Source organism: Heterodontus francisci, chromosome 37, assembly GCF_036365525.1.
Source record: "Heterodontus francisci isolate sHetFra1 chromosome 37, sHetFra1.hap1, whole genome shotgun sequence".
In the NCBI taxonomy this organism is placed as follows: Eukaryota; Metazoa; Chordata; class Chondrichthyes; order Heterodontiformes; family Heterodontidae; genus Heterodontus; species Heterodontus francisci.
This window is the reverse complement of record NC_090407.1, coordinates 33,107,354-33,123,795: the sequence shown is the minus strand read 5'-3', so window position 1 is coordinate 33,123,795 and position 16,442 is coordinate 33,107,354. Positions and strand designations below refer to the sequence as shown.

Genomic DNA, 16,442 nt, shown 5'->3' with positions numbered 1-16,442 from the left:
GGCACTGCTCCACACACCACTGACCACCTCCAGGCGCTTACCCATTGTCTCTCGAGATAAGGAGGCCAAAGAAGGTGGTCAGTTTAGAGTCATAGAGTTATGCAGCACAGAAACAGGCCCTTTGGCCCATCGTGTCCATGCCGGCCATCAAGCACCTAACTATTTTAATCCCATTTTCCAGCACTTGGCCCATAACCTTGTGTGCGATGGCATTTCAAGTGCTCATTTAAATACTTCTTAAATGTTGTGAGGGTTCCTGCTTCTACCACCCCTTCAGGCAGTGTGTTCCAGATCCCAACCACCCTCTGGGTGAAACTTTTTTTCCTCAAATCCCTTCTAAACCTCCTACCCCTTACCCTAAATCTATGTCCCCTGGTTATTGGCCCCCCTGCTAAGGGAAAAAGTTTCTTCCTATCTATCCTTATCACTGCCCCTCATAATTTTGTATACCTCAATTATGTCCCCAGTCAGCCTTCTCTGCTCTAAGGAAAACAACCCTAGCCTATCCAGTCTCTCTTCATAGCTGAAATGCTCCAGCCCAGGCAACATCCTGGTAAATCTCCTCTGCACCCTCCCCAGTGCAATCACATCCTTCCTACAGTGTGGCGACCAGAACTGTACACAGTACTCTAGCTATGGCCTAACCAGCGTTTTATATAGCTCCATCATAACCTCCCTGTTCTTATATTATATGCCTCAGCTAATAAAGGCAAGTATCCCATATGCCTTCCCAACCACCTTGCCTACCTGCGCTGCTGCCTTCAGTGATCTATGGACAAGTTCACCAAGGTGCCTCTGACCCTCTGTACTTCCTAGGGTCCTACCATCCATTGCATATTCCCTTGCCTTGTTAGTCCTCCCAAAATGCATCACCTCACATTTCTCAGGATTAAATTCCATCTGCCACTGCTCCACCATCTTACCAGCCCATCTATATCGTCCTGTAATCTAAGGCTTTCCTCCTCACTATTTACGACACCAATTTTCATGTTATCTGCGAACTTACTGGCCATACCTTCTACATTCACGTCTAAATCATTAATGTACACTACAAACAGCAAGGGTCCCAGCACCGATCCCTGCGGTACACCACTGGTCACAGGTTTCCACTCACAAAAACAACCCTTGATCATCACCCTTTGCCTCCTGCCACTAAGCCAATGTTGGATACAATTTGCCAAATTGCCCTGGATCCCACGGGCTCTTACCTTCTTAACCAATCTCCCATGCAGCACCTTATCAAAAGCCTTACTGAAGTCCATGCAGACTACATCAACTTGTGCTGGTAAGTGGCAACTAACATCGGTGCCACATAAGTGGCAGGCAATGACCATCTCCAACAAGACAGAATCTGATTATCACCTCTTGACATTCAACAGCATTACCATCATTGAATCCCACACCATCAACATCCTGGGGGTCACTATTGACGAGAAACTGAACTGGATTAGCCATATAAATACTGTGGCTACAAGAGGTCAGAAGCTGGGAATTCTGCAGCGAGTAGCACATCTCCGGACTCCGCATAACCTGCCCACCATCTACAAAACTCAAGTCAAGAGTGTGAGGGAATACATTCCATTCGCCTGGATGAGTGTAACTCCAATACCACTCCATAAGCTGAACACCATCCAGGACACTTGATTGGCACCCCATCCACCACCGAAGCACCTTGGCAGCAGTGTGTACCATCTACACAATGCACTGCAGCAACTTGCCGAGGCTCCTTTGACAGCACCTTCCAAACCCACAACCTCTACCATGTAGAAGGACAAGGGCAGCAAATGCATGGGAACACCACCGCCTGCAAGTTCCCCTCCAAGTCACACACCATCCTGACTTGGAACCATGTCGCCGTTCCTTCAGTGTCGCTGGGTCAAAATCCTGGAACTCCCTCCCAAACAACACTGTGGGTATACCTACACCACAGGGACTTCCGCGATTCAAGAAGGCAGCTCATCACTACCTTCTCAAGGGAAATTAGGATGGGCAATAAATGCTGGCATTGCCTGCGAAGCTCATATCCCAAAAACAAATTTAAAAAGTCTTCCCAGAGTCTTGAACAACGTACCCCTACATCACACTAAATAAAGCATTTCACAGCGGTTACTATTAAGAATCCTCAGCAGCCCATCAAAATGAGGTTTATTTTCCAGATGGCAAAGATTCCAAATTTTATTAAAATTTCAATTTCCAGATTTAAAATTACAATTTCTCAAATTTCAGAACCCCTTTCAAGAAAAGGAATAAATACAATCATGAAAAACATCACATAAATCCAAAGTACTTTAAAAGCTTTCTGGAAACATTGTATAGCTAATGCATTTTGCAGAATGAATGCAAAGAAACAATACTGAACATTGTTGGGAAATGAAGATAGTTACCAAATCAGATGGTAATGGACCTATTCCAAATGGAATTTTTCTAACTATGCTAACTAATCAGGCTCCAAATATCCCTCATTGCCCAAAACGACTATTGGGGCTATTCTCAAAAGATATGAAATAATTTTCAACACATCTAGTTGTTCAGACTGGATTATAGCACTGACAATACAAATCATGGGATGAAAGTTCAGAAGGCTTGCCCTCGTGGGGTCACTATCGCATGCTTCCTAACATCCAAATGAAGTGTGACACTGGTGGAAACTAAGAAGAAATCAGCAAAACATATAAAACAAAACAGAGACCCTGAAAGCTTGACATCTGTTCTGAATTTACACTGAAAGGAACAACAGACAATTTAGAAAATTATTTCATTTCCTCCAGGGGCAGACCAGAGAGAGACCCTTATTGTGCAATGATTCAGCCTGCAACAATGTCTTACAGTTGCGTTTCGATTTATTATAACATTTCCAGTCTCCAAACTGAAGATTCTAAAGGAAATGGCATATTCCAACTTACTTCCTTTCACAGAACTAAATCCTTCTGTTTTTCTTTATTTTTTCCAACTTGTATCACCTCCTGCACCCAAGAGAGTGGCCCCAAAAATTAGAGGGAGGGTGCAGGTGTGGGCGAAAATGACCAAGTGAGTGCATCAAGGCTGGAGATAAATTTAAAGGCAGGACCTCATTAGAATATTTTCCCTCCGTTTTCTGCCCAGCAGCCAGCCAAATTGACAGGCTAGCCAGTTGCTGGGCAGCAAAATCAGCAGCAGGACGCAGCAAATGGGGACATTCCACAGCAATCAGGAATGGGAATGCTGGGGCTTAAAGGGCAAATGGAGGAGGTTTGCATCGCAGCGGGGGGGGGGGGGCGGGAGGAGAGGGAAGACACGATTGGCATAGAGGCGGCAAAAGGCATTCCCTCATGGTTTGGTGGGGGGGTGGTGACAGGGGCGGGCAGCACTCCTGTTCCACCGAGTCCAAAGGTAGTGCTGTAAAAGGTACTTTCCTTCTTGATTTGGCAACTTCTGCTTCTCTTTCAATGCCGGGTTTCACAAATCCTGGGAAACTCGCGGGGCAACTGTTAAATTTAAATCAGGCACCCAATTGAACTGTGGGAGCCTAATTTAAGTAGACTAATGAAGTGTCCGCCTTTCCCAAGGTGGGACATTCGCACAGCACGAAACCCACTGTGGTGAAAATGGCAGCAGGCGTTTGTGTCATCCTTTTTAAAAAAAACTATTTTAACAACACCTGAACGTCCCCCGACCCTTTCCCACTTGTTGTGGCATAGGGGGTGGGGCTGGGGGTTGGTGGTGTGGTGCGGCAGAGGTAATATTGAGGCCAGCAGATGGGTTGGTGGCACTCTCGGAATCAGAAGGTTGTAGGTTGAAGTCCACTCTAGGACTTGAGCTTTGAGCACAAAAAACTAGGCTGGCATTTCAGTGTAGTACTAAGGGAGTGCTGCACTGTCGGAGATGCCATCTTTCAGATAAGCCTTTAAACATTTCAGATGCACGGAAAAGATTCCATAACACTATTTTGAAGAATTGCAGGGGAGTTATCCCCGGTGTCTTAGCCAATATTTGTCCCTCAATGACACCCCACCTAAATGGATTATTTACTGCGTGTCCATCATCTTTCGTAGATGGAAGAATGCCAACAAACATCACAAACAGGTTATCTGGTCATTTTGCTGTTTGTGAGAGTTTGCTGCATGCAAATTGCTGCCGTGTTTCCTGTATTACAACAGCGACTACACGTCAAAAACTACTTCTTTGGCTGTAAAGTGCTTTGGAATATCCTGGGATTGTGAAAGACACAATATAGGTACAATTCTTTCTTTCCCACTCCCCCACCACCGCCACCCCACCCCACCCACACAAACATCAAGGACACACTGATGCTATTCTTCAGCCTGCTTCACAGAGCCACAAACACATTCTGAGAAAGACACAACTTTTGATTTCTCCACTACCATTGTTTTCTGTAATTCAGGCAGAACAATTGATTGTGTAGACTGACTGAGTCTGCTGCTGTTCATGTGCACAAAAAAAATTGCATATGTACACAAAACATTTGCATATGCACGCAAAGATGAAATTGAAAGAGATTTAGGAACCTTAGTAGGTTTAATGCTCTATGTGTTCAAACAATGTACAGCAACATAGCAGAACCAATCAAATTTTGAACTACTTAACCAAAACAGTAGAATACAGGTGAGAGAAAGTAATGATCAAACTGCAGAGTGTTCTGTTAACACCGCTCAAGGACTGTGCCCATTTATGGTCATTAAGACACAAGGAACACATTCAAACATTGGAAACAGTGCAAAAAGATTGACTGCTAGTGTCAGAAGTCTGAATTACAAGGAAAGATTGGAGAAACTTGGGCTCCCAAGCCTTGAAAAGCAAGATGCAAGAGGTGTTGTGTACAAGTATACACGGCAGCTAACGGCACGAAAAGAGCAAATGTGAAGAATTACTTTGCAGTAAATTATTTGAGTAGAATGAAGGGACAAATGTTCAGACCAATAAAAGATAAATTTAGGATCATCTGCAAATCTAGCATATTCCTTGATATATGGTTCAATTATTACCAAAACACAGTTTTGGCAATTCTGTTTAAAAGTCCCTTTTTTGCCGTGCATTATAAAATTCTAAATAGAACATGTTTGTAAAAAATACACAATATCCCTAATGTGGTGCATTAGCATGTTGTCTACCCATTTTCTCTCCCCCAACCCACGAACACCCACCACCCCCATCTGAGCATCTTCTCACAGTGGTATGTTTGAGATCTCAACATCACCAGAACATTCTAACAAGCACCAAGATGTAGCTTGGCTGGTGGTGAGAAGGGCCCTCAGCAGCTACTTTCTGCACACCGAGTCGTGCCGTCTCCACACGCTGCCTTTGAGGCAGCTGCGGTGGAGAAGAGACCGTAGCCCACCTCCTTTTGGAATGTGCCTTTGCAAAGCAGGTCTGGAAAGAGATGCAGTGGTTTTTGTCAAGGTTCATCCTGTGCAACCCCATACTGCAGGCCTCTGTGCTCTACGGGCTGTTCCGAGGGACTCACGCTGAGAGAAACATCAACTGCTGCTGAAGGGCAATCAACTCGCTGAAAAACACTCTTTGGTCTGCCTGAAACTTGCTAGACTTCAAGTGCAAAGAGCTGGCGACGACTGAGTGTTGCAGACTGGCACATTCCAAGTCCAGGATTACGTGCTCAGGGATAGAGGAAAGCTTGGGGCTGCCACCGTAAAGGTTTAATGGGGAAAGGCCACTGTCTAAGCCATAATACGCCAAAGGGCTGGAAATAGTGTAAAACTCCTCAGACTGCATGCACCAGAGAATGGTTGACGTGAAATGTAAATGTACATCATAAATGTAACCTGCAATGGCAAGTGTAGCGAGGTACCTCATGTACACTATTGAATTTGCTCTGTATTGCACTTTATGTAATGTCAAATTTGAACTGCTACGTAATGCACTCTTACAATTTTAAGTGTATTTTTGGAAAAAAGGTTTGAGATCTCAACTGAATGAAAAAATAAGCTGTTGTCAATCTCTCAGCAAGAATGAATGAATGAATGCTTGCAATGAAGTAGAAAAACACATTGAAATTATTTGCTTTTTTTTTCAAAATTACTGCTTGCAATTACATACTGATCAATGTTCCCTGTAAACTGCATGGCTGCACTGCAACCTGAAAGTCCCCACGCAGGCTGTGCACTAGTTGACCTCTTTAAGTCACTGCGTGAGCTTGACTGCGCAAAAAAAAGTTTAAAGGAGCCATGCATTTAAATAAATCATTCACGCACTCCAAAAAAAAATTAGAAGCAACACTGGTTGAGACGCTTTCTTTCTACTTAGCACACATCCAGTAATTTAGATCTTCTCTCTCCCGCCCCGCTACCCTGAAAAATCCTAATTAGATGGTGGAGCCACTGAATCAAGACTGGATCGCTGACTTTCAGTATCTTTTAGTAATTTTTCCTAAAAAAATTCAAAAGGCACTCACTCACTCCATCTACTGGCAAAATAAACATTTCCCAGACAGATTGTGAAATGAACACAAAAATATACTGGAAATAGATAGGTCTACGAGCACCCGTAAAGACAAAAGACAGGTTAATTTTTCTACACCCAAAATATTAACCTGATTTTTCTCTTTACAAGGCCTCTTTGGCTCAACTGTGCATATCAATAATCATAATATAGACCTTGAGGATGTGGTGTTGAAATTTGCAATGATACCAAAATAGCAGGTATAGCTCATTCATTAGAAGACCAAGGGGCATTGTTAATAGTGGGGGGGGGGGGGGTTGGAGAATGAGGTCAAAAGTAGAAAATGGAAATCAATGCCAGTACGTGTGAGGTGGTATATTTTGGTTTAAAAAAAATTGTAGCAATCATAATCAGATGGAAGTAGGCTCAGTACTGTGGAAGAGAAGGATTTGGTAATACATTAAAGGTGACACCTTAGAGTTAGAGTTATACAGCACAGAAACAGACCCTTCAGCCCATTGTGTCTGCACTGGCCATCAAGCACCTACCTATTCTAATCCCATTCTCCAGCACTTGGCCCGTAGCCTTGTATGCTATGGCGTTTCAAGTGCTCATCTAAATACTTCTTAAATGTTGTGAGAGTACCTGCCTCTACCACACACTTCCTGAAGGGGTTCCAGATTCCAACAACCCTCTGGGTGAAAAAATTAGTTTGATAAGGCCAAAATGAAATTCTAGCTTACCTCAGTTAGAGTATTGTGAGTAGTATTGGGCATTGGGATATAGAGGTTTAAAAGAGAATACAACATGGATTCTCTAGGATTCTGCCTGGTATTGAAATAAAAATAAGAGTTGAAAAACTGGGCTTTTTTTGTCAGAAGAATGTAGATTACACAGCAATATAATAGAAATGCTTAAAACAATTAAAAGATGGGAAGAGTATACAGAGGGGTCTGGAATGAGGGGTTATAGATACAAGAATTAGGATAGGTAGCACGAGAAACTTCTTTAAACAAGAGTTCCGAGGGTATGGAATTCACTTCCAGGGTTGAGGCAGAAACTATATCAGCATTCAAATTGGGTTGGAGAGGTGGATGAAGCAAAAGAGAATGAAGGGATATAGGAACAAGTGGATAAATGAAATTAGGACTATTTGCTTGCGTGGAGGCTAAGACATGGACTAGCTGAACCAAAATACCTGATTCTGTGTTGTATTTCGACATAGATATTGGAAGACCTGCTGTGCATTCCCAGAATTTTCTGTTACAAGTTTTCCAAGAATTACATAGGATCTGCAGCCCAACTAGTCTATGCTGGTGTTTATACTTCGCATGAGCTTCCTCGCTTTCTAATTACCTCTTCCCACTCTGCCCCGTTACCTCTCTAATCCTTCTTCTTAATCTAGAATTTTGACACAGGATTCTTTCAAATTACTATATTGTCCATTTGGTGCACATGGTACACACATACAAATCTTGATTCTGCACACAGGATCTACATGGGATTTTGCAGGGGAGAGGAGGAGGGGACAGGTAAATGTGTACTACTGCATCTTAGCTTTTGCTTTAATGGACACAGTAATATTTTTTCAACAGTTACATTAAATGCTTTGTCTTTTTGTTTTGCTCATTTAGCTGGATGCAAAGTAAAAGTTTGAAATCCATATGTACTAATAAATAATAATAAACTTTTACCTGTATCAGCATTTTGCGAAGAAAAGGCATCACAAATGCAGGATTCATGCTGCTCAGTCTACCGATAGTGCAGATGGCAAGCTCTCGAATTTCAAACACTTCATCATTCAGCGCCACAAAAAGAGCTTGCAGGTTCTCTGCCTGGGCTAAATGAGCATCAAATCGCTCATCCAATGAGGCCAACACACAGTAACGAATATCAGGATCTGAAGAAATTAGAAGGATAGGTTGATTTTTCTCCTTAAATCAGAAATGAGAAAAAAAACAAAAAATACAGACGGCTAATCCAACACGATCAAGTACTTTAACATTTACTAATTGGTTATGCATAGTGTTACAACCAGGTGAGAAAGGTGTCGAGGGGTCCCTCTTGGCCTTCACCTGGTCTTACTGTAACAGGGTTTAATTTTAAACACACTGTTTTTAGCTCTCCCTTGGTGAATCCTTGTTTACCGCTTTCCAATTATAAGGCAAAGAAATGAGCATAAACAGGCTTTCTTAGGTTTAAAGAAGAAAAATGAAATTTATTAAACTTGAACTTCAACTCTAATTCGGTTGACGCCTACGGATACACGACACACCCACCCTAGTATGCATATGCGATACACACATGCAAATAGAGACAGAAAAGTTTGAAGCAATATCTGAAGAGTTTTTATTACGATTCTTCGAGCTCACTGTAGAGTCCTTGATTGTAGGTAGATCTTGCTTTTCATTGGGGCCCTCTTCTTAAACCTTGTTCGCTGTAGGAGACATTTCTCTCTCGGGGTTCATGTGTCTTCAGTGGATTCAGAGGCTTGAGAGAAAGAGATGGGAGCAGACAGGAGAGAGCTTCTCAGTCCAGGAGAGATCTTCTCAGTCCAGGAGCAAACAGACACTCTGAATTCAAACCGTTTGTACAATTCAAAAAAAAACCCAGGTTGGCAAGCAGGTTAGTCATGTGACTAACTTGGTCTGACCGGGTCTTGGATTGTATCACCTTAGCAGTCTCTGGAATGCTCCTCTTACACACAATCCCTGGTGAACAACGTCCATTGTGGGTTGAATGATCCTTTGGTCCTTCCAATCACTGTCTGTTAATATGCAAATGTCTCTTCCAGGCACAGTTGATCTGTTTAACAAGTCCTTTCTTCACTCCAGTAACAGTTTAAAATCAATGCTCATGACAGAATTAATGTGCTTCATTCTTGGCAGGTGGGGGCCTAGCATGACAATAGCTACCATTATAAATGCAATTTCACATTTAAAGGTTATCTTTTAAAAATAGAACACTGCCTTCCCAAAATTGTGGAAAAGCTTCTCATTGTTATAATTATCTTTAAAATTCAAAGTTTACTGTATATTTTACAGAAAAATAGGTTTCCTCAAGCGGTTTTGCGTCTCTTATAAAATTGGGTTCCAAACAACAGCGGACCTCAAAAGTCATAGAACAATATGGGACAGGTAAGTGCACAACCTTATTTCAAATTAAACAGTTGCAGTAAGGGTAGTGTGGCACATGTTCTAACGGTAAAAGAAATCTTCAATAGGGAGCTTTGTCATACTAAGAGCGGAATGGAATTCCAAGTAGGATATTGCAGGCCTTTAAGATACAGTTGAAAACTGAGATGGGGAAAAACTGTAGATTTTTCTGGATGAATGAGCTATCATGGGCCAAGTTTGTCTTCCTATCTTGTGATTATAATCAAAACACTTTGTTTGAATCAGAAAATCACAGAACCACCACTACAAAATTATATTGGTACTTCTTAGCACAGCACTATTTAAAACAAATGCTTATTGCACACCAATGATGCTTTTGTTAGTTTGCCCATATCATACTGTTATGACTGACTGCTCAAGTCAAAGCCCCCAATCAAAACATATGATTCTGATTGTGGTGGGAGAAACGCCCCATTAATTCAGTCCCATCCCTCCACAGATCGCCTAACATATCACTTTAAACTTCCCAAATTAAAGAAAGACCCATCCAAATTGTACCATCTATTAACCCCCGAATGAGGCTAACCAAACCAGGTGTCTTTAGATCAACAAATTAACTGTTTAATTAGAAAAACTAAATTGTTAAACACTAAGGATATAAACAGCATTTAAAATAGAAAATTTAGTGCCCTTGCATATTTACGCTCCTGCCAAAGTGAAATCTTCCAATGTCGAATAGTCCAAGATTGCTTGAAGTCCTCACAGCCATTCGATGGGGAAATAAAAGTTCTTCAACAGTAGGATAGTCAATGGTCTAGTTCAGAAGTTGAAATGATTCTCTTCTTCCAGCGATGAATTCAAATATTACAGTTCAGTAGTTAAAGGAATTGGTTATTTTCTTTTATGAAATTAATTTGGCTTGACATCAGAATTCTGAGAGTATAATAAATAGGATTTAAATAAACTAAGAGAGAGCGCTCATTTCCTTTAGTACATGCTGGTCCAGCTGTCTTGTTTCTCAGAGTTAGAACAGTCTGTTTCCCTATAAGCCAGTTCAAAATTAAATGGTAACATTGTATCTCTCGATCTTCAATCCGAGTGGCTGTATCTCAGGCAACCAGAACGCGCTCTCTGAATCACAGGGCTGAATTTTACCGGCCCCTCAACGCCGCGAATCGCAGCGCAGAGGCTGGTTAAATTCTGCTGAGAAAGGCCCGCCTTGACCCGCAACATCGAGAATGGCCCGCTGCAAATTACCAGCAGCGGGGGAACCTCAGTGTGCCCCCCCTCCCGCTGCACAGCAGCGGCATCACAATTGGAATATGTTAAACGGTACTCACCTCTGCAGATTACGCAGCCCACCACCTCTCCCTGGACACCTCTGGATTTTTCGCTGAACAGGCAGCCATTACGTGCCGTCCTGTTCACGATTGGAAAAGCCAGCAGGTCCTCAGAGACAGAAGTTGTTGCCATCAAAGGTAATTTCTGTTATTCAGGGGTCTCACTCTGCATTATGGAAGGAAGTGGGGGGTGGGGGGGGAGTTGGTGAGGTTCCGGGTAAAGGCCTGCTCTGGTGTAAAATTAAAACACGATCCGGGTCCGACCCAAACAGAGCCAATCCGAACCCGACCTGGGCCATTAATTTTTTTTCGCGCCCGGCCCGACACGAATATCACAATAAATTTAATGATATCAAACATGTTATTGTGCTCTACCTTATCCAAATGGTAATACTTGTGATCCTGTTCATCCGTTCTGGCAGCAGGCTCTTCCAGCAGATTGAGTTATGGGGAGTCATGGGTGAGTCTGATCCCATGAGTTCCCAGAGGCAGCACTGTCCAGCCCGACCCGACCCGAACCAGACACATGCAGTCGCGTCTAGTCGGGTTCAGGTCGGGTAGCCAGTGTTTAATTTAGGGGGTCTCATTCTGCATACCGGAAGGGAGCAGGGAGGGGGGATATTCAGGGGTCTCACTTTGCATACTGGGAGGAGGGAGGGGGTTTAGGATTACTGAAGGGAAAGCTCTGCAGCATGAAGGGAGGTACTGTGTACCTTCTCTCCGTAAACAGTATGCTCTGCGTTTATTCATGTTTGTGAAGGAGCAATGGCACTCTAGTCACTGTGTGTTGGGGGGAGGGTGCCAGAAAGGGTAGGAGCATTACGGTTATATGGATGGTGGGGGAAATCAATAAAGTTGGTAGGATCTTGATGTGGTCATGCTGTGCCACTTAGTGTTGGCCAAGATGGGCAATGCCATGGCACGCCACATAGTTGATCCATGAAAGCAGCTGATGTACCCGTCAACACCAATCCCTCCCCTGTTAGGAACCTTCGAATACATGATGGGTTCAACTTTATTTATCACATGGAAATAGGTATGGCTCATCCTACATTACGTGATCCTCTGTTCCTGAGGATCCGCATGCGCCAGAGGCAAAAATCAACAAGCAGCTGTGATCCACGTAAAGGCCCCCGGTTATGAGCAACAGCCCCCAAGGGGAGCTCGCCATTACAACTGCCGTGCATCTACAGGCCCCACATGACATGCCATCGGATGTTAGAGCACCAGTGTCAGAGACGATTGTGCATGCTGAGAGGGTGGTGACACGTCTCTGTGCCCTGCTCAAAGATGACCTGCAGCCCATGGGCTTCGGTGGACATCCTATGCCTTCAGTCCTCATAGTGGCAGCGGTTCTCAAGCTTGACACCTATGCAGCTTTTCAGGGGCCCACCAGAGACCTTTGTGGGGTCACACAGTCAGCAGAGCACCGCTGCATCAGGGAGGTCACCAATGCCCTGCATCAGAGGGCCAGTATGTATGTCCACTTCAGGACGGATTCTCATAGCCAGGCCCAGAGGGCCATTGGTTTCGGCACCATTGACAGAGAACCATAGGTTGTAATGTTCATAGACTGCACTCATGTGGCTATCAGGCCTCCTGCCAGGCTACCACCTGCAGACGTCACCATTAAAGGAGTCCTCTCAATTTAGGTGAAGCTGGTATGTGATCACCGCAGATGCTTCATGCAATCTGTGACTGCTTCTCAGGCAGTTGTCATGACACCTGGGGCCTGCGCCAGTCCCAACTGCCACTGCTGCTCATTGAACTAGCTCGGATGGAGGGGTGGCTTCTTGAAGATAAGAGCTATCCCTTGCAGACATGGCTCCCGACACCAGTGAAAGACCCCACCACTGCTGAAGAGGAGAGATACAACGCCAGCCACTCAGCTACAAGAGCCATCATTGAGCAGGAGATCGGCACGCTGAAAGAGCACTTCCAATGCCTGGAGGGATAGGGTGATGCCCTGAACGACGGGCCGAAAAGGCCAGCTCCTTTCTTTGCTGTTCTGCACAACTACGCACCCAATAGGGGCCAGGCCTGGCATGATGAAGAGTGACGTAAAAAGGATTCCTCCTCGGATTATGAGGACACTGAGGACCTACAACATGAAAGACACATGGGAGGGCATATGGCATGCAGGGCTAGCAGTGAGCTAGGGATGTACGGAAGTGGCTTATCAGACAAAGGCTGCTTGCTCCATAGGAACTGACAAGAGCTCTGCAAGCCACACATCACCCTTGCTCATCTGCTGTGCACCAGTCCACATCTGCAACATCCCTGTGTAAACCATCAGAGGCAGCAGCTGACTGAGCCAATGTCCATGTCACTGCATCCGTGGAGACGCTCATGAGTAATGGTGGCATGGCAATGATGTTACTGCATATGTTGGCTCTCCTGAAGGGCCAATGGTGCAAAGGGATGTGACATTGGCGCTACACAGAGAAAAGGACAAACATGTTGGTGAGGAGCATTTAGTGAAAGATGTATTTACATTGCTGAGATACCCGTGCACTCCCATTTGTGTCAGTGTGTTCTCTGTAAACTTCTGTAATACCTTTTATGGTATATTTAAGTCTCATGTCCTGGAATGTGCAAAATTAAGATTATTCACCCAGGTGCGGCACACCTACAAGAAGGAATGTTACACTCGAGTGGAAGAAGAGGATCGCAACTTCACAGGACACTGGGACACAGCTGGGTAAGTATGTGGCAGCAAAGCGGAAAGTGCTGGGGTAACTCAACAGGTCAGACAGCATCTGTGGAGAGAGAAGCAGAGTCAATTTTCAGGTCTGTGAACGTGGACAAGTTAACTCTGCTTCTCTCTCCACAGATGCTGTCTGACCTGCTGGATTTCTGCAGCACTTTCTGCTTTACTGCCAGATTGACAGCAGCCCCACTCTTCAGCAGTCAGCTAAGTATTCTTTGACAGCTGTCAGGAAGCATGCGCTGGGGCGCTTAAAATAGGGCCCCAGCACCAGCTGCACAGCTGTCAAAAGGTCTCTCACTGCGCCAAATGTCCTGCCCACCCCACCCCACGTAATAGGGGGAAGGCAGTGTGACACCCGAATAAAATTCAGCCCACAGTCTCTGAGTGGCTGTATCCCAGTGCAGCAAGAATGCATTCTTTGACAGTCTCTGGAGCTTGTTGCCTTAAAGTAGTATGGCTCCTTTTCCAGCCTTAAAGGCACACCGCATTCATCACGGAAAAAAAAAAACTACAGGATCATAACAAAACTCACTCATTAGAGAAATCTTAGGTGTTTGACAGTTTCCTGATCAGTTTAAGCAGCATTCAGAAATCCAAGCAACAACTAAATCAATCAGAATTAAAATCTTACCTCTAATTTATACTCAAGTTATAAAGAGAGATTGGATAGGCTGGGTCTGTTTTCCCTGGAGTGAAGGAGGCTGAGAGGGGACATGATAGAGGTATATAAAATTATGAAAGGCATAGATAGGGTAGATAGCCAGGGTCTGTTTCCCATGGTAGGGGCAACTAAAACTAGAGGACATAGATTTAAGGTGAGAGGGAGCAAGTTTGAAAGGGATCAAAGGGGTAAATTTTTCACACAAAGAATAGTGGGTATCTGGAATGAGCTGCCAGAGGAGGTGGTGGAGGCAGGAACAGTAGCAACGTTTAAGAGGCATCTAGACTGGTACTTGAATGAGCAAGGCATAGAGGGATATGGAATTAATGCAGGCAGGTGGGATTAGTATAGATACGCATTATGGTTGGCATGGATGCAGTGGGCCGAAGGGCCTGTTTCTATGCTGTACCACTCTATATTTTACCAGTTTAAATGCAAGTTCAATCATATTTTATTCGCTGAACCACATGATGTTATACTATTGAATAGATATTTCACCCAAGTTTTTTATTAATTACCTGGATCAGTAATCCCTACAACAAGTAGTTTACTAAGCACATCTGCCACCACCTGAACAGCTGTCTGGCTCACAACATGGCCATGTCCACTGATGAGATGGACTGATGGAGTTAACAGTCGTGAGCAAGTTCGAGATGCTTCCATTCGAATCTCTTTGTGCTCACTGTTAAGAAAATGGTCCGCACAGTGCCTGACAAATTGGGTGAGTGAGTGACCTGCATTAACACAAAACAAAAATGATTCAGCATTTGAGAACATAAATTGAGTATTAACATATGACAACATTTTGAAGCATTGCCTTTCACTGCATCAACTAAAAACCTGGAAACAAATATAGAAATCGTAAAACTATATAGATAATCAACTTTTAAAAAAATGTCCAGAATGTAATCTGCTACTATACTGATCAAGGAGCTTACGATTTACTCCTGTTTCCAGAGTTCAAATTCCAAGAATAACAAATCTTCAGATCAACCTGCCGCGTTACTTTACTTAAATCAGTAACTCCCATCAAGAAACCAGAGATCAAACTCACAAATATAAATTGAAAATTTACTTGTCTCACGCATTATGAAAAGCAAAACTAAAATTTGACATAAACAGAACAGTTCCAAGGTGCAGTCGGTAAATAGAATGACAAGCCAGAGAAGGAGATATTAGATAGGGTGATCAAAAACTTGATCAGAGATTCTAAAATGAACTCCAACATTTCCATCATCCAGGGCCCCAAACACTCCTTCCAGGTAAAACAGTAATTTACTAGCACTTCTTTCAATTTAGTATACTGCATTTGCTGCTCACAATGCAGTCTCCTCTACATTGTGGAACCCAATGCAGAATGGGTGATCGCTTTGCAGAACACTTCTGTTCAGTCCACAAGTGTGACTCCAAGCTTCCTGTCGCTTGTCATTTTAATGCTCCCTACTCTGACTTCTCTGCCCTTACCCTCCTACACTGCTATAATGAAACTCAACAGAACCTCGAGAAACAGCACCTAATCTTTTGATTAGACACTTCACACTCTTCCGGACTCAATGAGTTCAACAATTTCAGATCATAACCACTGCTCCCATTTTTTTGGACAGCAGGCCACTATAGACCATTACCATTCATTAGCCCTTTTGCTATTTAATCACTCCTGCCTTCCACACTATTGCAGACCTTCCTTTTTGTTCAATCCTTCCTTCTCCTGCCTCCGTACTTGCTTAAAACCTGTTCCATCTCTAACTCTTTTCATTTCTGACGAAAGGTCATCGACCTGAAAACTCTGGTTTTCTCTCCACATATGCTCCCTGAACTACGGAAGCTTTCCAGCATTTTCTGTTTTTATTACTTTAAAATAGTCCAATTAATGTCTCCATACCCTGCTCTAATTATCCCTCGACCTCTAACCCCACTTAAGATGAAGACTACATAAACCATATCTTACCTTCAAATTCAAAGTTGCCTAAGGTGCGGAGTGCAAGAGTTATGCATCCAACGTCACTTGCTTCAGGAATGTTCGTCAAGCTGGGGGAGGCAAGTTGATGGGCAAGACTTTTGGGCATGCCTGGATGCCGAAGAGGTTTATGCATCAGCACCAATGATAACATCTTTAGCAAGCCATCCTGGATATCCTTCTTCAGTTGTGGTATTTGTCGACTTAGATCATGCAGTACAGCTGTCAGAGCAGGGCTACAAAGCAGAAACAGAGATACACTGAA

At 43.6% G+C, this 16,442-nt stretch overlaps 1 protein-coding gene across 1 annotated transcript in view; it reads right to left on the bottom strand.

The window, feature by feature from the left end:
- Positions 1-16,442, bottom strand: part of mtor (mechanistic target of rapamycin kinase) — a 432,694-nt gene that overhangs the window by 361,459 nt on the left and 54,793 nt on the right. Inside the window, 3 exon segments of the mRNA XM_068017001.1 lie at positions 8,088-8,293; positions 14,739-14,954; positions 16,169-16,413. Of these exon segments, the coding sequence (XP_067873102.1) occupies positions 8,088-8,293; positions 14,739-14,954; positions 16,169-16,413 (667 nt within the window).